Genomic DNA, 20,747 nt, shown 5'->3' on the forward strand with positions numbered 1-20,747 from the left:
ACGTGAAAAGCTCCCTGCTGTTCTGGCAGAACTGTTTGATCCCTATTTGAGGCGGCTCTCACCTGGTAACGCCTTGAAGTTGGGGCTTGCCGTTCAAATTCCTGCCCCGCAGGTATTGCCGTGCCAAAAAGCCCCCTCCAGTGGGGCGAAAATGCAGCCTGGAATCTTCTTTAAGGCTCCTGGTGATGCAGTGTCAGCATTAGCGCTCTCTGCACCAAGGTGAATGCCACCAGACGCTCCCTTCAGGTTTGCTGGCCCAGCTTCAAACTGTCGGGGACGTACCCAGAGACCGTAATCCTTGGCAGAAGGTGGGAAAACAGAGGTTGAGCTGAGACCCGAAGCCAAACTGAGTGACACAAACTTCTCCTGTCGGTGCAGTGGGTTGGAAATTTGGCGTCTCAGCAGAGCAGTAGTAGAAACTAGGTAGAAACTCCTTCCTTTCCCCCCGTTTCCCTGCAGCCCGGCCTCTCCGACGGCAAAAGCAGGGCCTCAGTGGTTACAAATCAAGTTATTTAATTCAAAGGAACTTTTTTCCCCCCCCCCCAAGACAATTAATGTCGTGCCCGGGATGTGAACGGCCCTTCGCTTCACAAAGGACGAAACTGAAAAACGCGAAACCCAGAGCCTGCCCTGTGAATCAAAGCAGAGAAAGACTTGCTCTGGTCAAGATTTTATTGCTCCGTGCTCCCCAGTACAACCGACAGGGTCAGTGGTGTCCACTTTATAGAACGAGAAATGAGCTTGGCAGGAAAGAAATCCAAAAGGCACCAGGATTATCTACCCCCACGGGGGGTGTGTGTGTGTATATATATATGTAGAAGATCAAGACAGAGAGAAAAGAGAATTGGGCTTTTGGGGAATGGGAAAGACACACAGACACCCCATTTTTCTGTCTGAGGCTCAGGGATTGTCGGTACCGTCTACACCCGAGTTTCTGGGCCCTTCCGAAGCCTGGCAGAAAGGCAGCAGCGATGCGTTAGTGGTGTCAGTCCAGGGGTTGGGTCACGCCGCGGCCCCACGGCGTCCATCCCGCGGCCCCGCGCTTCCGCCCCGGCGTTATCCCACCCGCCGCCTCCATTCCCTCCCAACACCTTCTTACAGCAACTCCCACCCTGCTCTCCTCCTGGCCATTCCCCTAAATCCCTACAAACGCTTCCAGAATTTAAGCTTTCGGGGTCCCCATCTGCTCGGGAGCGCTTTAGAGGTCGGTATCCCCTGATCTGTTAAAGGAGTCGATCGCCAGGACTTTTTACGGGGAAGCAAAAATTGCACGCCAAACTTTAATAACCTCTTTAGAAATTAAAGGTGCCGGGAATAAAAAAAACCCCAAACTGTCATAAGACTTTTTTTTTTTTTTTTTTTTTTAAAGAATAAGATCAACAGTTTCTCTACAGCAGTTGAGTTAGCTTAAATTTCTGTTCTATGCGTACGACCCAGCACGTACAGGTACCTAATTCCATCTCTCTCTTTTATCTTGGCAAAAAGAAGAGTCACCTGCCCCTAGTGTAAATAGGACACAAAACACTATCAAGAAACCAACTTTTAATAAATCTCTTTACTTCTCAATGCTATATACAAGTACTTTACAGCAACCCGCAGGAGAGGGTGCGACGGGGCGGGCTGTGAACAAGATGGTCAGGGACAGAAACGACTCGTCCCTTATTGCAGGCAGATGCCTTGTGGGGCTGGAGTTTGAGGGGAACCATGCCGAAAAATAAATCTCTCTCTCACCTTCACATCAACGCTGCCGGTAGGAAGGGAAAAAAAAAAAAAAATCCTCTTACTTTCAGTCTTGCCACAGCTATTTCTCGTCAGCACCTGTTCCACCTCCGGATGCTTTTTTCAGCTTCGGGAATCACCGCGGGAGCGTCTGGAGAAGAGAACGGGTTGGGGACTGGGGAAGGTGACAGCGCTGACGGCACGTCCAGGGTTTCCTGCGCTGGCGGGCGAGAGGAGAGGGACGGGACGGGACGGCGCTGCTGCTCCTCCGCGGGGCGCGGGGCTCATTCCACAGCCGCCCCCCGGTATTTTTCCAACCTCCGACGACACCAAAGTGTCTAAACCTGCTTTGGACGGGCGGCTGGCTCTACGCGGACTCCTACCTTCAGCTTTACACCTTTTTTTCTTTTCCTTCCCCTATTTCAAAAGAAAGCGTCACGTTGGTGATACTCAAGACAAAAAAAAACCCTTTCCCAGTGTCAGCAGCTGGAAACAGAACTCCTCCTTTCATGATAATGCTGTTCTAAAAATCAGCTCCTGGGATGTGAATAAGGCAGCACTCGATGGCAGGCACCCAGCAAGTGTCCAGAACGCAACAGAGGTCAACAGTTGTCTGACAGCACAACACTCTTCAAAATAATCCTGACTTTCCGCAATATCCAGTATTGACACAGCAGCTGCAAATTCGCTCAGACAATATCCCTTTAGAGAGATAAATCAGCAAAACGAGTCTTACGGAATCAGTCCTTCCATTGCAAAAAAAAAAAAAAAGTGTTTTATATAGTGTAAACGTCTGGTACCTCTTGGAGTGGGGCGTTTTCTACGTGTGAGCCCTAAAACCCAAAAATAAGGGGGTGAGTGCTGAGGTCATGGCCAGAGCGATGCCCTCGGCGACTTCTGCTCGCGGGCAGGAATAGTCTTTGGTGCTTGCCTCCCAGGCGCTGAAGCTAGCCAGATAACGCAGTACGGGAGGAGGACGGGAGCAACCAGAAAGTGACCCAGCACTTCTCGTTCGTCTCATTGACAGGGAAAAGGAGTCGATGACCTGCAGCGTCCTGCTTGTGGAAAGCAGCGTGCCCCAGGGCATCCAGAAGGAAGGACGTGAAACCCAAAGCGCCAAACAAAGCCTCTTCCCGTGACTCTCCTCCACGAGGCGTTCATCTTTCCATGGTGGAGGACCTGGAAGGCCAGCTCTTCTCAACATGCTTCTCGCTCTTCCCGGAGGCTCTCGGTGGTGAAGGAGCACCTGCCGTGGTGTTATGAGCTGGCACCACGGGAAGAGCTGCTGCCAAGGCCAGGGCACCATGAGGACCGAGGCTGCCGCTGTTGGAAGGCGACTGGTGTAGCCAAGCAAACAGCCTAGAAATCTTCCTGGCTGGTGGAGCTCTCTGTTGCGGAAACTCAGTGCCTTTGGGCTCGGTGTTGGACAGGGAGACGTGTGTATCGATGTCTTCTTCCCAGAGCCTGCCCGGAGAACTTCTGCCAGGCTGGAACTGTGCGGAGCGGGGCACTGCAGGCGTTGGCATCACCAAAGCCCTGGGCAGGTCGCTCTCCTCAAAGATGACGTCCTCAGCAGCTGGGGCCGCTTGGGTGAGGAAGGGGGGCGGGAGGGTGCTGCTGCGCTTGCTGCAGGACTCGCAGCACAGCTTGTTGTAGCCAGGGATGGAACAGGAACGGGCAAGCACTTCCATTTGACAGAAGATGGATTTGTCTCCCATGCAGGGCTCATCTGCAAAACAAACGTAAAGTCAATTGTAAACACAGCGAAGAGCACCCAGATGCCCAACAGCATTTAGGTGGGCACCCAGAAAGTTCTGCCTGCGTTTCATGAATGACTGGTTACTCGGAACAGGCAACCTGAGATGCTTCATCCCCCGACAAACCCTAAAAAATACCCCTCGCTGGGAACCAAAGAAATGGGCAGTCCCTTTGAAAACGTCAGCTTCTGTGCACAGCAGAAGCCAAGAGCTGCGGCAAGGCATGTTGTATTTGCGGAGGGCCACAGACGTCCATTTCCAGTGCTGACCTACCAGAGCTCCCACGTACCCACCACAAACCACCTTCACTTCCAGCCTGAGGACGTTATCCATCATTATCTATCAACAGGATTTGATAAAAAAGGAAAGCCAACATTTCTAAAGCATTCACTCCCCCCACCTTTTACTGTTCCACTTTGGGTCATTTGTCATTCGTTACGAGAAAGTGCTACATCATCGGTTTACCTCCACCGCAGGGTTTGGAGCACTGCGACCAACTCTTTAACACCCACTCAAAAGTGTCTGTTTCTTCCTGCAGGACATTGTTGCTGTTGATAGTTGGTACCGAATCCTCGTGAATGATGTATTTGTAGGTCAGGCTGGATCTCATGTCATTCTCCCGAGGAACGATCTATTAATAATCAAACGGAAACAGTGGGACAAAACCAGAGCTATTATTTATTCCTTTGCAAAGTAAAGAAACCAAGGCCTGGCTCTTAGGGGAAACATGGAAGCTGCTGGTTAACTCACTGGGGAAAAAAAGTTGGGTTTTGTCTTCACAGTTAGAACTAACAATAGTAAGATCAACAAGAAATGGACTGCAACTATCTCACTTCCAATGAGACGCATTTCTAGGCCAGCATTCTAAGCTGGCCAAGCAGGACACCATCATCGGGGATGAAAGGATGGCGTGGCCACATCGTTTACTTGGCTGAAGAGTCTGCTCTCAGACACGGTTTGACATGCAATGCACTTTTTTGGGCCGCTGGAAGTGTCCCACTGATGTCCGACAACGCAATACGGGGCTTCTGACGGACTCATGACATGAGCAGGCAGCCGTTTCCAAAAGAGGGTGACAGCTAGGGAGAAAAGGGCTTCAGGCGACCAGCCGTCCCACCGCACGTGTCTTTGGGAGAGGCGTCACACAGCGGGGTTTTATCTCAGCACAAGCTCCACGCTGGCCGTAGACGTTTTATGAAAGACAAACCCACCACATCCCCACCGCTTGACACGTAACCTACCAGCACAACCCCCGCGTCGTGCAAGGGCCCGTCCGTGTGGAGGGTTTCGATGTTGTCTTCTATGTTGTACTCCCACTCCACGCCCAGGTCGAGGAAAGATTGGGATCTGGCCTCCTCCCCTTTCCCATTCAGAATATAGTGTCCCGTAGCCTGGTTCTTAATTGCTGAAAGGATTGAAAACAGCAGGAGTCGCGCCTCCCATCACATCGTCGGCCATCACGGTGAAGATCTCATAGGTGGCCTTTTGCCGAGAGCCCCAGCGCAGCAGCAAGGGCTGTAGATGCGTTGCCGCAGAGAAAGGCCCTCCAAGCCCACCTCATGCACCCGCCAAATTCCAGTTTGATGACAGACGTATTCAATTTTGTACCTCCTTATCCACATGAATTAAACATAGAAATACAGCTAGAGACAGGCCGAAGCTCCTCTTCCTATGCAATGTCCCCATTCCCCACACGAGCTTAGTTCCCAAGAAGCACGGGTAGGAGCTCAGGTCAAATCTTCACAATCACCCGTCTTCCTTATTTGCATAAGACCAACATCATTATTACTGGGAATGCCTCTTAGTATAACAGGCTCCTCAGCAGACTTCAGCTGCACTTCTTAGTTTCCTCAGATTATGAAAATGACAACTTTTGCATCACATTTTAGTTTCTTTTGAGTACGTATGTACGTACCAGCTGCTAAAATCGGTAAGCAAAGAGCCGAGGTATTTGAAACCCCAGGAAACTACTTGGGTTTGGGTTCCTGCACCACACCTTGAACATCACACGCTCTCAGGATCATTATTGTTATTATTACGATGGTCCAATTAGAAGCCAATACATTAAAATTCTGGAAGATGGATTCTCATTTTTTCTTTTGTCCAATTTTTTTCCAATGCACCATACAACACGATGAAAAACAACTAGGCAGAAACCTTCCAAGTTCCTGGGATTACAGCAATCCAAGCACAGGAGCTCTGCGGTACCTACTGAGTAGCTCCATGAAGCCGCTTGCTGCCAAAGCAAAGCTTTGCTTGTCTCAAAGGCTCCGCTTGGTCCAAAATGAAGCTCTTGGACCTCAAAAGCCAACTTTCCCCCTTTGACATCATCACAGTTGAAACAAATTCTTCTTTTTTTTTTCCCCCTTTCCTATTCCTACTTCTTTTCCGTAACTAATCCAACTCTGCCTGAAGGGTTTACAACTCAGACGCTGCCCTAGTGCACAAGGAGCTGATTAAAAGGACAATAAAATCCACAGAAGATCTCACCCCTCTCCTGTGAGCTAAAAATCCCTTGAGCGTTAGAAAACGGTAAAGCAGTAAGATACAAACTCGTTGATGACGCTATGACCCGTCCTACGTGGGAAACATCTGAAATGAAATGGACTGCAAACATATCACAAGTTCCCCAATCTGCTTTCCTTAAAAAAGCTGTTGCTGACCATCTGCAGCAAATAAGAAGAACTAAAGACACTGCATTTGAGTCACGTAATAGAATACATAGTTTTTACCCATTTAAATGTGAGTGATGACGGTATTTTGTTAGTAAACATGCAAATTAGGATCAGTTTGATATTTTGAAGAACACAAACGAGAAGTAAATACTTGTGCGCTGAGCTTATGCTGTAGGACTCGGGCCCGAACATGCCATTTTTGAGTGCCCATCTTTACCCTGAACACTTGAATTTGGGTATCTCCTTTCTCAGGTTCTTCTGCACGACTGCCCCGTGCTTCTGCTTCTCACCATGCCTCAAAGCCAAACCTGAGGAGAGAGACACTTCCCAAGAAAGTGAGGAGAAGCCTCGTCTTCTTGGATAAACACATGTCGAGCACCAGGAGGGATGTCAAACATCTTAAGGTACCCTTTGGCATGTGTGGCAGTCAATGGAGAAAGCAGAGATGGACAGAAAAAGTAATAGCCATGGTTAGGAGCGCGCCACACGATCCAGCTTCCGCTTGCAGAGGAGCGCATCCATCACCAACCGAGAAGCCAGGGCAGAAAGAAAACGGAGAAAATAGTTTGTAACGTATTTGATGGGACCTCCTTGCGTTTTTCCTCTTTTCAGGGAAAGAAACCAGTTACAAATCTATCTGTCACTTGCCTAGCTGCACTGCTGTAGGCCACATCCGTTAACAATTCAGGCAAAAATATGTTTCCTATGTTCCTCGGCAAACAAGGGGGGAAAAACATGAGTTTTCCTGATTATTTTTTCCAAATCCCTCATCAGCCAGCCTGGTAGATTGGAGTTTACATACTGTCAGGTTAGACGTTAGCCTCTGAAGTGTGTCAGCTTCCCTCCCAGACACCAAAGCCTGGAGCAAGGTGCGTGTAGTGCGGAGCGTTTTGTCGCTACACATCCACCTCTACAGGAGTTCACCCAAACTACTTACGACTGTGGATGGAAAATGCATCCATTAAATTGCTGCTGCTGAAGCGACGGGGCTGAATTTGACTCTCCACAGCTCAAAGTAAAAAGCTGTTCCCAAAGGAAATGGTTCTTCTTTTAAATTCCAATTATTTATCAGTCCAAACCACGGGTAATCAGTGTAACAGTAAGTAGGTATTGCCTTTAGGAAGACTAAAATCCCTCCGGGGGACCTGTCAACAGGCACTTCCGACAGGCAACCTGTCAACAGGCACTGGATTGCCAAAGTTACGGCAGCAACAATAAACATTCCGTAAACACTTCTAGCACTTCCACAAACTTCTGCAACTAAGTGGCCGATGAGCAGCAGCAGTCCTTGCTCTGTCTCCTAGCACTGATTCCTGCGTTATTCCGTGTCCGATCCATCAGCCTCCGGGGAGCCATCCCTTTCGGAAAGGCGCTCTAGTCTAATTAGATAATTACAATCAGCAAACTTTTCCACTTGGTTTGTAATTATTAATAAGCATTTTCAGCAGAGTATTTGATGTATTTTATTTCCAGTCGCACATTAGCGTATCTTTGTCCAAGTTTAGTTTGGCTGCTCACTGCCCAACTGTAATTATTAATGCTGCAGTAAAGCTCGTTTCACGGCAGCAATTGCCAGCCTCTCAACTTTAAATGCAGATATTCACGTTATCTGTGCCTCAGCCTTTCTCTGCTCCGTCTTAAAACACTTAGTCCTATCAGACAGATACTCCTGAAATAACCGGAGATACACTTCCCTGAGTAGCTTCCCCCGGCTGGAGAAAGAAAAAGCAATACGGGAAAGCCTTAACAGTACCCAAAGCACAGCAAAATGTACAAGGTGATACTGCCCTGGCTTAACGAATAACTGACAACATAGAAATTGCAGAAGTCGTCCAAGGAGATCCTGAATTATTATTGATAGGAAACGTGTTGCAAAACCCCCCAGAGCGCAGCCTGAAGATTGGAAGCGGGCGACTCTTAGTTCTGAGCGAGAAAAACGCCATCAGGTGTCCCACTGCGCCTCAGTCACACACCTTAAAGGGTGCGAGAAAGGAGGATTCCTGCCAAAATGGTTTCACATTTGGTTCAGAATTCAGCTGAATGTATTTTTGATGTGTTTATTTGACTAAAGGGCTGTGATTTGTGAGAAAGCGTCATAGAAACCCACATGGACAGGAGGATCCACGTGCTCATTTCCTAGGCAGAGAAATGCAGATTTCCATTTAAAACTCTTTGAGTTTAGGTTGGAGAGGAAAAGCTTCATCTTTAACAGGAGAAAAAAATGTTTCCTTTAGGCCTCCTACAGTGAGAGGCACGCTACCCTTAGCGCCAGGGAAGCACCTCCATTTCTTCTGCATTTCCCTGCAAGAAAAGTTGGGTTTTGTTTAGCCCAGCTCAGCGTATCCCCACGTTATCACAAAACACCGTCTGGCTGGGCTTCAGCACGCCCAAAGGAGAATTCAACACGCCCTGCACGGTATTTCTCGGTACACTTGACTGAGCAAGCTCTCATCTAACAGCTCCTTCAAAGGACAGAAATAGTACGCTGTCTTAAAAATGGCATTTCCTTATCAGCAACTAAACTGGTTTTGCACATGAGCTGACAAATTGTGTTTCACTACCCGAAAGTCAGTTGTGTTTCCGCAAAAAAGCCTGACAGGAAGAGCGGAGAACGACAGAAATTATAGCGAGCAGCGGGAAAATGCTATTCCTACCAAGCTTTTTGGGAGTGCGCGTGAAGGTTCCCTTCACCGTTCGGCAATGAAAGTTATCCCCACCGCAGACGCCACACTTATCTTCCACCTTGTTGGAGCCGATCTCCTTGTCACAACCCACTTTCTGCAGGAGGAAGAGCAAAAACAAGAAATAAGAGAAGGCTTTGTCATCGGTCGTTGGTTTCAGTTACGGTGGGAAGCCATCGCAAAATCAGCGTGCAGAAGAAACCACCGCCCAACACTCATCTGTTTTGTTGAAACACAAATTACTTGCAAATCTGGTGCTGGAGAGTGGTTTTCACGTGAAAAATAGGGAGTGATTCTTGCTTTATGGTCACGGACCTTCAAGACTAAGATGGGAAAGACAGAAAAATAGACACAATTCTTTTGAGACACGAAACCAAGTGCAAAAAAGGCAAACGAAACCATCGGTTGAAGGGGAGGGGAGTGTTTCCATGGAACAGGTTCATTTAAATCTCAAGGAATCATGAGAAATACGACACTGCAAATATCTAATTTGGAAACATCTGCCAAGTCTACCTCCGGCCTGTTGACGGAGCTGTTGTGGGCGATGCTGACCAGAGCCATTCCGCGACTTGGTGCAGCTCAAAACCTCAACCGTGACCTTGGGCAGGTGACACTCACCGCGCGTTCTCCGTGGACACGGATGCTGTAGGGATCTTTATAGGAGCAGTGAGTTCCATCATGTGCCAGCTGCTTCATGGACGCAACATCTCCGGTTTCCTTGGACTGGCAGTACAGGTGGCACCGCTTGTTAGCTGAGGGAAGGGAATTAATTGCATACATTAACAGCAATCCAGATGCGCTTCAGGAAAATATCCCACTAAAGGAGTGAAGAGAATACGACAGAGATAGAAAGGACCTTTTACAGACAGCTATGGGGGGGGAAAAGGGCAATAACTTGCTTTTCTGTGGATTACGGGCCTATCGCTTTGAGATATTCCCACAGAAATCAGTTCCCTTCTAAAGAGGCTCCTCGGACTGGGTTCCCGACTATCCTGGAAGCAGCTTTCACTCCGACGCTGTTGGGAACGGGGCTGAGTTTACAAAACCACAGGGATGCAGAAAAACGACACCAGAAAAATGAATCCGTGAGAAGGTGGTGCTAAAGCCCAGGGAAAAGCACAGAGGATTTGGATCTCTGTCTTTACCCTGTTTTGAAAATACCAGCTGAACACGTATTTCCTGGCTAAGGCTGCATCTAACTCCTTAGCGCATCAAACCCTACGAGCACCCACCAGCCGTTCCAGCAGGAGCCACGAGCCTCTCGCTCCAGCATGTGCTCACTGAGAGGAGGAGGAAAGTCAAGGGAAGCCTAGGGTTGGGGAAATGACAACTGTCTCGTGTGGCACCCGTTCTTTCCTTCCGGGACCATCCTTTTTTCCTGCTTTTGAGTCAAGACCCTGGTGTCCTGGGTTGAGCGACACAGGACTAATTTCTCTTCCCATGCTGGGGAAAACTCCACTTTTGGAAGACACTAGTGGCTGAATTCATGAAAATATTTACTTTAGAGCCAGCTAGGCTCTGTGGGATTCAAGGTCCCGGTGTTTTCGAGCCTTGCCAGGTGCAGGGATGAGGAGGAGCGAGACCTGGGCGTTTGACCCAGGCTGGCCAACAGGGTTATTTCATACCATGAACGTCACATTCGATATAAATTAGAAAGTTTGCTGCGTAGTCTCTCTCTCCCTTGATGGCGGCAGTCCAGAGAAACTCCTTGCCCCGGTGCCAGAGCCCTCAGCCCTTCCCTTCCTCCCGAAGCCGCAGCGCTGGCAGTGTCCCACATGTACTGTCCCCTGCTGGGAGTGCACGGCTTCTGCTGATGGAATGGGCTGAGTATAATCCTTGTAGATTTTATATTAGTATCGGGATTAATACTGGTTCTTTAGTATTACCATTAATTATTTAGTCTTACCCTATTAAATCCGTTCATATTTCAACCCTGGTGTTTCCTTGCTTTCCCCGATTCCCTTTGCCGGGTGGGGAGGGGTCATCGGGTGATAGACTAATTGTCTAAACGACAATAAATTGTTATGGGTTTTCTCAAACCATAACACTGCGCAAGCTCTGGGAGATTCCGGGATTGAGTTGTACTAACGGCAAGCAAGAGGACGTACAGTCAGGGTGCTCGTCGGGCAGCCAGTGGTGCTTGCTGTTCTGATACTCGAAGTGGGAGTTGTGCTGCTGACACTGCTGCGCTCTGAAGTCCTCAAAGTGCTTAGGACACTCCTCCGTATTGCAAAGCTGAAACTCAAAATTGACCCCAGCACAATCTTCGCCTCCATTCATGGGCCTGCGAAGAGAAGAAGAACATTCAAGAGGTTCCAAAACCCTCTGGGCGTTAGGTCTGGGGACTCCTCTTCTGTCTCAGGTGAAATCTCCCATTCTATTTTAAGAGGCAATTTTGCAAAAAAGGCACGTGAAGTGACAGAAATGGACACAGAGCAGTCACCCGCCACAGATACGCACTTGCGCAATAACCTCCGCGCTTGCCCATCCATCCCCAAGGCAAACGCTGAAATGCAGAATTAATCCCCGTGCACGTCCAGGCTGCCAGCTGTGGATTTACAATTCGAGATTATCTAAGTTCATCCTGCAGCTTGCTGAGCTCACACACCACGTACTCTGCACTCTCTTACACAGCAGCTAAATCCTTGGGATGGTTTCCCACAGGCTTTCCCTCTGGGAATTCCTGGATTCCCCAAAACCGATCCTGGCCCCCTGCAAAAAGCCACGTTTCAAGGGGCTGGAACAGAATGGGAATTTTGGCCGACTCCATCCAAACTGTACACGCCATTTAAAGTGACACCTGTACAGACTCCCAGTTGACTGGAACCACCCCCTAGAGCCAGAAGACCTACATTGGATTGTTGCACTGGCGTGTTCGAAAGTGAACTCCGGTTCCGCACGTTCGGGAGCAGGAGCCAAATTTTGTCCAGGGTCCCCAGTTGCCATCCTGCTTCAGCCGGTTAGCGTTCTTCCACATGCAGTGACCTTTAGAGCACCACTGAGGGAAACGGGGCAGGGAAAACAGATGAGAACAGACACAAAACCACACCGAAGGTCCCACCGCGGCACCTGGGGACAGCAGCAGGACACCCACTAACGGGGATATTAATAGGGAAAAATGAAGAGCTAATCCTACACCCAGGCAAACATTCAGCCACAGGACATCTGGACCACAAGCACTAATAAGTGGTCCTACAGTAAGGACATTATCTGCTCCCGTGGGTTCCTAAAGACACGCTGCAGATGAGACAAGAACCCAAAAAAAAGGTAACAAAAAGGCCACGGAAGAGGCTGAGAATGGGTTACACTTCAACAGGGGTTTTCCATGTCGAAAATTTGCTTGTACAGTTGACAGAGTATCCCAGTGGGAAAGCACGGCTCCCTCTTTTCCCTTCCTCTGGCCCCACCCAGGGGACGCCGGGCAATTCCCTGTTTTCCTCTGTGCCCTTCAACCCAAATGAATGCAACTGCTGGGTTGTCTTTTTCAGCACAAACACAGCGGAAACCCACAATACTCACTTTTCCAGGGGCACACTGTCCCGTCGAGCGGAGGTCCTTTCTTAGTCTTACAGAAATAGGGGTTATCTGGATGGCTGCACCACAACTGCTCGCACGGGTCAACGGTTCGGAACTGCCATGGAGAACCATTTATGAGATGAAACTCAACATTAGATCACGCATACCTTTCAGATAAGGATTGAATCCACCCAGTCAATTCATCTCACACACGCGGTTACCAAAAACTACAGTATCTTCAGCAAGACAAGGGCAGTGCTTATTCCCTGCATCCCCCAGCTGGTGAGAAGAGGAAAGGAGGAAACACCCACAAGTGGAAGCAAAAGGAAGGTTTTTATCTCTTTTCCCTTGGGATCACTACCACCAGCCTGTGTCGCGTGGACTGTGCTGCCATCCACCTGACCGTTACACCCAATGACCCAGATGACTGTGTTTCACCCATAAACATCTCTCTCCCTTTTTATACATGTGTTTAAACTATTAACTGCTCGTCAACTCTGAGCAAATGCATGTATTGCAGCTCATAAATAAGGCCAGACACCAGCTGAACGACCGTTTGTCTTTGCAATGCCCGCCTTGGACATACCGCCGTGCATATTTTATAGCCAACGCCAACATCAAAGCAGCACTGTTCGTCCATGGAGTAATTGACGCCTGGCAGCTCGGGAAGCTTGGGCCAATCATGTTCAAAAGGGTCGTCAAGAACGCAGTCGTAAGAGCTGCGGAAAGATACACAGAAAAAAAATAATCATGAGAAGATGCAGTAATTCATATTTTTCTTTGGATCAACACGGTCATAGTACCTATTCTTAGTAAGGTGATACTCCTTTTCTCCAACCTGTTTTCTTCCTGTTTCCATAGTTATCGCTCCCCAAAGCACAGGCAGATCCTACAGCAAAATCCTGGAGCTGGAGACTGTGGAGAGGCATCTCCAGCGCTTCCCTGCCCCAGAAGTACGTATGGAATTTGCACTTGACCCTCTTGTCACCAGAGGTGGAAAACAAACACTGCTCCACTCTGGGTGCCAACGGGCAACATCTCCATGGGCTTCCACCTGGTCCTAATGCCAGACCCAACACAAAGCCCCCTGTAGTCACAGGGGGTCTCTTCCCATGGACTTTGTGGTGCTTTCCAACAGGAGAGCAGTCTGAGAAGAGGCCTTCTTACCCGGCATCGACTGTATTCACAGGGATGAAGCCCTGCCCGTGCAAAGGGCAAGAATAAGGATTGCTTTTGTCTCATTCCTGTTCAACTCTGATGTCTTGAAATAGCGGTACTGGTGGGCTGCTCCTCCCGCACTGGGCTATTCCACTTCAAGCAAGCTCTAAGGTCTCAATCAGTTACTAATTGATGCTTTAGGTTACAAATAGTGTTTCTTCTGTAGGAGATGTGGGTCAACGCGTGAAGTTTTCACTCAGTTTTGACTGGCAAAACCAGCTATTTGCAACGGAGAAGGAATCACAGAATTACGGAATCATAGAATGGTCTGGGTTGGAAGGGACCTTTAAAGGCCGTCGACTCCAACCCCCTGCCCTGGGCAGGGACACCTCCCACCAGACCAGGTTGCTCCAAGCCCCATCCAACCCGGCCTCGAACACCTCCAGGGATGGGGCAGCCGCAGCTTCCCTGGGCAACCTCACCACCCTCACTGGAAAGAGTTTCTTTCATATATCAAGTCTAAATCTTCCCTCTGTTAGTTTAAAACCGCTACCCCTTGTCCTATCGCAAAGAAGCCTGAGTAAGCACTGGGTGAAGAGGAACACACATGGAAGGAGACTAGAGACTTTTCCCCCTAATTCGGACACACGCACACATGCCGCCTTCTCTCTTCCACAACTTTCACTAGTTCCTTTTCTGAGTTTAGGGCTTCATCCTGCCAGTTGCGCAGCCTAACTCCTAGAGGAATGACAAACCTTGGGAAAACACCAGCTCCCTGACACAGAGTCTGCCAGAGCGACTCCTGCCGTGCTCCCCAGACGATGCTTTGGGGGCACCCCTCAGTGAGGAAGCATCACTCTTGGTTTACGGCTTTTCTAATACAGATTTGAAGGGGAAAAAGAGAGAGCATGGTGGAGGCCAGAGGTGGAGATAGCGGTGTCTAACTGGTGCCCCAGAGCACAGAGCAGGAACCGCAAAGAATTCTGTTTCCTTTAGTAAAACGACTACCACTGAGTGCTGGCCGGGCCTTACTCTATGTGTCTTTTGAGCTCTTGGCTGCTGCCCCTGGACCAGTGGTACTGATGGAAGGCAGCCTGCACCAAGGGAGCCAGAACGCTGCCCATCGCTGTCTCGTCCCCGCAGCGGTTCCCTTGCCCGTCGTGCTCCATGCCCAGCCTGCAACAAAGAACCCGGCATCAGAGCCCAGGCATATTCCCCTCCTCAACCGGTCAAACAACTGCAAAGAAAACAGTTTCCCATCCACATGTAACCACGCAAAATGAAACCGTCCTTTGCATTCTGCAGATATCACCTGCACTTCAAACTGATCTTCTCTGATGCCAAAACGTAAGGACTCTGAATGCTCTTTCACTTATACTTTGTTGTATTTATTAACACCAGGAATGGACCAACTAGATGATGACGACTTCTTATGCTTCAGATAAAGGAAAACAACAATCCTGCTCATTCAGACATTGAATTGTTCACGGTTGTACGCTCATTTAGAAAAGCACCCCTGTAAACACAGAGCTAACACAGTTATCGTGTTGCACCTCCAAAGAGCTAACGTGGTTAGCAGGCTACGTCTCCAAGTGTGCGCCTGGCATAGCTTAACATAAAGTGACCTGGTCATCTCCAGCTGGGCTCAATTCCTCCCAGTGAGCTGCACTACTTCGGGAAGACAAAACTCAGACCCTCAGCGCTGACGTTCATTCATGCGGAGAGCTAACAGAGATCCTTGCTTCATCGGTTACTCCCATTTTATCATTCCTGAAGAGGTGCCAAATCTCACACATCGGCACTTGGAGTCAAGGAGAAGAAAGGAGTTACGGAGGCTCGACAAGCTACTGTCTGCACTGCCTGGGCCTTCCGGGTTTTACTGACCTCTTCAAACACCTTCCCCCTCTCTCTTCCCCCTCCTTTCTTCCCCCAGTTATCTCTTCATTGCTTAAACCACTGATGCGTTCCCAGGGGATGGAAACAAAACGGGCACAGCTTTCATACAGCCACTAAAATTAAACCGCTTGAAGCAAGGAGGAGATGCGGCACCGTATTTTGTTGGTAATCCAATTGTAAAGGTCAGACTCACACGTGCCCAGTTTCATGAGCAACGACAAAAGCCGATGAAAACCCATCCTCGTGGTTGAGCGTACAGCTTCGGACTGGCTGACACATGCCGGTAACAGGAGCATGTCCTGTTGAGAGAAACCACGGCTGATTCTTTCACCCATTACATTTATTTCAAACGAGACCTCCCCCAATAAACTTACTACCTGAGAAGAACCCAGGAGTATTTTTTTCTGACTGTCATTTTTTTCTCTGTCTTTTCCTCAGGAAAAGATAACATCTTTCTGGCGGCAGGGAAGTCTGCCGAACATCTCGACCTCACCACTTTCGCTCCAGGGATGCCAGCCCAGACCTAAGGAGAACTCAGACCCTTATCTGCCCCCCAGAAGAAGAAGGGAGCATGGAGGTACTGAACACAAATGTCTAAGACGTCTCCGGCTGGACAGACAAAGCACGGTCGCACCCAGACTCTTATTTAACTCTGACATAAATCACACTTGGTGTAGTTAATTCCCGTTAGCATTAGTTCCTTGAGTCATCAAGATCAAGGCGGGTATCAAAGCGGCTGGGAAGCTGTCTATGAAAAGAAACCTCCAGTGAGCGATGCAATAAACTACAAGCGAAGTTGGCCCTTTCTAACCCCGGAACAGGGAACTGAAGGTCACGATGGGTGGCCGTGCTTTCCCCAACAGGACCAGGTTTCAGAACATCTATAAAATCGAATGCTTCCTTAAGTATTTGCTGAATGAAGGCCTAGGTTGCTTATTGTCTCAGGATCACGTAACAATGCAATTTCCAAATTTTCCTCTTTTCTGGCAGATGCTAGACGAGAAACACCAAGGCCAGAGAGTTGTGCCCCACGTCAGCTGCATTACCTTGCATACCAGCAGGCCCAAAATCTTGCCTGGTTAAGAAGACGGCATGATCGTGGTGCTCAGAGTGGTTGGGGTCCCACTTCTGCTTCTGATACGCCCAGCGGCAAACGTTCTCCAGGCTTCTCGAGGGATTCCCGCTCTCAATCAAGCTAATGGACTGAAAGAGCACTGATGAGCACGTAACGACACACACAGCTGTGTCGTGGGAGAAGTGGGAGAAGTGACTGAGCAGAGGCAAAAGAACTGGCAGAACTGTGCTGAAACTTGGGCTTTTCTGGCAACCTTTTTATTCAGAGAATTTTTAAAAGCTTGATGCTCTTCTATGTCTGTTATCTCTCCCTGCACTTATTTTGCATCACCTTTTCTTCTCATCTCCTGTTTCACCTGCATCTTCTTTAGAAAGCCATATAAAAAAGACTACCGTTGTTAAAATCTTGATAGGAATGACTGATTTGGTACAAAAGCATTCCTTCCAGAAGAGGTAAACCTCTCTACTGTAGTCGACTCGGGCTTGCACAGGCTCTGCATCGACAGCTACTCACAGCAGATGGAGCCACAGGTGGGTAAGAGAAGATGGAAGTGTTTGGGGAGAGTGTATCAGCCCCCCTGTTTACCAAGTTATATGTTTCTAAACCTAAAAAGACAATATTCCGCAATCGTCTTTAGCAAAGACTGACTGTTGATGTTTCATGAGGTGTGTGGTAAAAAGAAGACGATTCCCTGCTAGCACGAGAGAGAGAATATCTAGTTATTCACGCAAAGAAAAACTTGGAGTCCTGTGGCAGAACCTCCAGACGTATCTGGCAGTGTCTGTTCCTGCTGCTGCTGATCACAAAGCTCTCACTGACGTGTGGAAACAAACTCAAAGAGTTATTGAGAAAGAAGGCAATACCCACGGAACTGCAATGCTGAGTGGTCAGGGACCACCGAAAGAGGAATTCTGTCAAAAGCACCTTGCAATCCGGAAGGAAGGAGGCATGGAAGTACCGTGCTGCTGCTGCCTAATTTTGGTTTATTCTCAAGAAAAAAAAAAGATATAAATCCTGCCGAGTCCAAACCTGCTTAGGATCCCTCGCTATAACCTGCTGCCCCTGTGCGTGTCTTTCTGATCTCAGTCACTTTAATCCAGGGAAGCTTTGTCTGAAGCAACCACCACAGGAGAAACAAATGTCAGTGGCCTAGTGCAGGAGACCTTTAGTTTCACAACGCACACCACAGCGCTGAAAACACCAAGGATTTTTTAAGTGTCCACTTCAATAGGTGTACTAGCTACCTCTTGCTGAAAGCAATCGTGAGGAATGTTTCACTGTTCTGGATTTTGTTCACAGAAAACCCAAATTCCTCTAAACTGAAGGCAGTGCCTTCAAGGTCCTCTCTTTTCGTTCGAGGTTTCCCCGAGGCAGCGCGGAGGAGAGGAACGCCGTGTTATGAGGGACAACCCAGCACAAAAGAAGAGCTAGCTGCAAAGCACCCCATACACCGACAGTGCCACGTTCCCAGCAAACATTACACAAAGTGGTGAAAACCCATTCTCCTCTTGCGAGGAGTGACCTCCGCACCAGCGTGGCACACCTCCACACGACAAGAGATGGGACCCCTAGAGTCACTGGGGCATAACCAGGGTGGGGGAACGAACAGAGAGGGGAGAGGAAGCGCGTCAGGCTTTCTCAGCGCTGCTGGCACCCCGTTTCCCACTCCTCTGCCAGTTTTCACTCTGCCTGTTTTCCCGCTGGACTGGTGGTTCTCCCAGGGATGCTCCACCGGGGCTGAGGAACCGTGCTGACACCATGGCAGGCTTGGGGAGATGGAGGGTACAACTCCTTATGTGCTCCTGGTAAAGGTAAGATCAGGAAAATATCGATTCGGTCACCTCAAAGAACTCAGCTGAAGCTGCCCAGTAGTCGAGAGGCCACCAAGCTACCCAAAACAGCTCCAGGGGAATGACACCCCTCTTACCTCCAGAGGGTGATTGTAGCCCTCAGCCCTTCTGGAAGGCAGGCTGCCAGTGACTTTGGCCGTTCATGCAGGGAGATAACGGTAAAGCTTCATCTAGAAGCTAGGGACCACGCTGGATTGTATGGCTTTGGAGTAGACGAGCCCATTTGGGCGTCTGGCTGCCAGCGCTGACCCTTCGCAGCCGGTTCTGACGCATCACTGATGCTGGGTCTTCCAGCCTGTTTCTTAAGCCAAGGCTACGTACAGATGAAACACGTCAGGCCTTTCTTTAGCTGAAACATAACCTGGAGCTCCTGCTGGCACGGCAAGGCCAAGTGCATGGTTCCTGGCGAGCCAGGCCTGGCACCGAGAGCCGTACGGTTGTGCCAGCGTGGCACGGTGCCCAGGACAACCAGGCTTGGCACAGGGTTGAATGAATGGGACTTAATACTGCTTTTTTGCACTTGAGCAAAACAGCATTGCTTACGATACCTCCTTATATTTGTTCTTTTGAAGCTTCTCTTGCGTTTGCTGCATCACACGTGGCAGAACTGCCCTTAACTTCCCTGCTGGGGAAGGACAGTCTCAGCGAGACACCATCAGCCTTGCAAAAAACCCCCACGAATGCTCCTGACATCCACCACAAATTCCCTCCCATCTCCAGCCTCACGTTTGCAGCAGAAGATACAAGTTTAGACGTGCACGGTTCATCTCTTGGACCTTCACACCACTAGATCCAAACCTAAACCTGCTCCAAAAGACAGGGCACAATGTCTGTGGCCAAGCTCAGCTGCATGACCAACAGCGGTCCCAGGGCCTGGTCATCTTCTAGGAAGAAGCAAAGACTGGCTCGTGTGCTTTCTGATTCCCTCAAGACTAAAAAACCAGCTCCTCCTAACAAAGATACGCAGCTACGGGACGTACATTGACGGCCACGCGAGCCCTGCTGTCGACTCACTCGTGTCTCAGAGGTGATCACGGAGCAGCACAAGCATTCACTGGCTTGTTTCTCCTCAAAGAGCTTCACAGGCGGCTTCCCAACACACCACAGCCAAAGGGAGGACTGAATGCCTTGGGCTCCAAAACCAAACGCACAGACATTACTCAACTTAAAGGCCCTTTTCCTCAAAGCAAGGTTCTACAGCATCTGTTGGCTCCTGGTAGGAGAACAACTTCCCCGGCGTGCTGAAACACCGCAGGGACCTAAAACGTACCAGCTCACAATGACAGAAACAATAGGAAGGCGTAAGACTGAACAAAGCTCCAGGTTGTAAACCTAGCAGACTAAACACCGTGTTTCAGTTACAGCGTGCGTGCACGGCTGGAGTTTCTTACTCCAGATTTATAGCACAGGATAATTCTACACAGAGTTATTACAATGCGACACAGAGTTATGCTGGAAAAGATATCAGTTGCTTTAAATTCATTTAGAGATTTTTTTATTTTTTGCCTCTCTGATTCTAGGGATTAGAGTTTTAAACTGCTGGTCCTCATTCTGGGAGCCACAACAGGTGGGGCAGATTTTCAAAGACCCTCCTCATGTTTGTGCGCTTGGACAACTGAGGTGGGACTGTGACAGGCAAAAGCTGTGTGATGCTGAGGGTTGGGTTGGGTTTTTTTTTAAAGAAAGAACCAGGCTTTAAACATCTCAAAGGTAACTGGGGCCTTATGACAATGAGCCCATACCTGTGGGTACGCTTCGGCCCTGTGCTTCCCCCTCAATGCTTGAGAGGTCTCCTCTGTACCTAAGCGGTACGGCCTCTCACGCGTGGACATGTGTGTTGTTGGCAGCACAGTTCCTTAGGAAGGAAGAGATTATTTAACTGTTGAGGCACTGTTTTGAGAGGTCTTGTACATGACACTGAGCCCTGACACCTCCTTTCCCACCCTTGACGGCATTGCTGGTCTCACCTCTTCCACTCACCCCCTGGGAGATGTTCCACCAGCCTCATCAGAAGCAAGGGGGTTGCTCCTGTCACCCCAGCGAGCGCTCGTCCCCAGTTATCAGCACAAGAGCACTAACCATAAAACAAGGACTGAAGGCCAAATTCACCGTACGTGTGATTGGGATGGGCTGTCCCTCCTCAAGCAGAATGCTGTGTACCACGGGGAGCTGAAACGGGGTTTGGGGGATGGAGGGAGAAGGTGGTTCTGATGCTTTGCGATAACGAAAGGACCGAATTCTCTCAGTCAGGAATGATGGCTGATGTGACACACAATAAAGAAATGTTACAGAGATGATTGGCAAGCCCAAGGAACTGTTTTTCAATTATTCCAGGAATAAAAAGGTGAGTGTGAAAAATACAAGAATCATTTGTACGTTCATCAAAATCATTATTAATTGTAAGCCTGGTCTCTTGTAGT

General features: G+C 49.0%; 1 protein-coding gene across 1 annotated transcript; it reads right to left on the reverse strand.

Annotated features, from left to right (window-relative positions):
* Positions 1-1,599: 1,599 nt before the first annotated feature.
* LOC134516218 (A disintegrin and metalloproteinase with thrombospondin motifs 3-like) lies at positions 1,600-20,159 on the reverse strand. Its single transcript, XM_063336170.1, is given in 14 exon segments — positions 1,600-3,448; positions 3,942-4,107; positions 4,718-4,881; positions 8,806-8,929; positions 9,451-9,584; positions 10,941-11,116; positions 11,685-11,830; positions 12,352-12,367; positions 12,369-12,463; positions 12,935-13,067; positions 14,539-14,682; positions 15,596-15,701; positions 16,449-16,605; positions 20,070-20,159. Coding segments are annotated over 14 exon segments (2,223 nt in total). The 3' UTR covers positions 1,600-2,876.
* Positions 20,160-20,747: the final 588 nt, after the last annotated feature.

Source organism: Chroicocephalus ridibundus, chromosome 5, assembly GCF_963924245.1.
Source record: "Chroicocephalus ridibundus chromosome 5, bChrRid1.1, whole genome shotgun sequence".
NCBI lineage: Eukaryota > Metazoa > Chordata > Aves > Charadriiformes > Laridae > Chroicocephalus > Chroicocephalus ridibundus.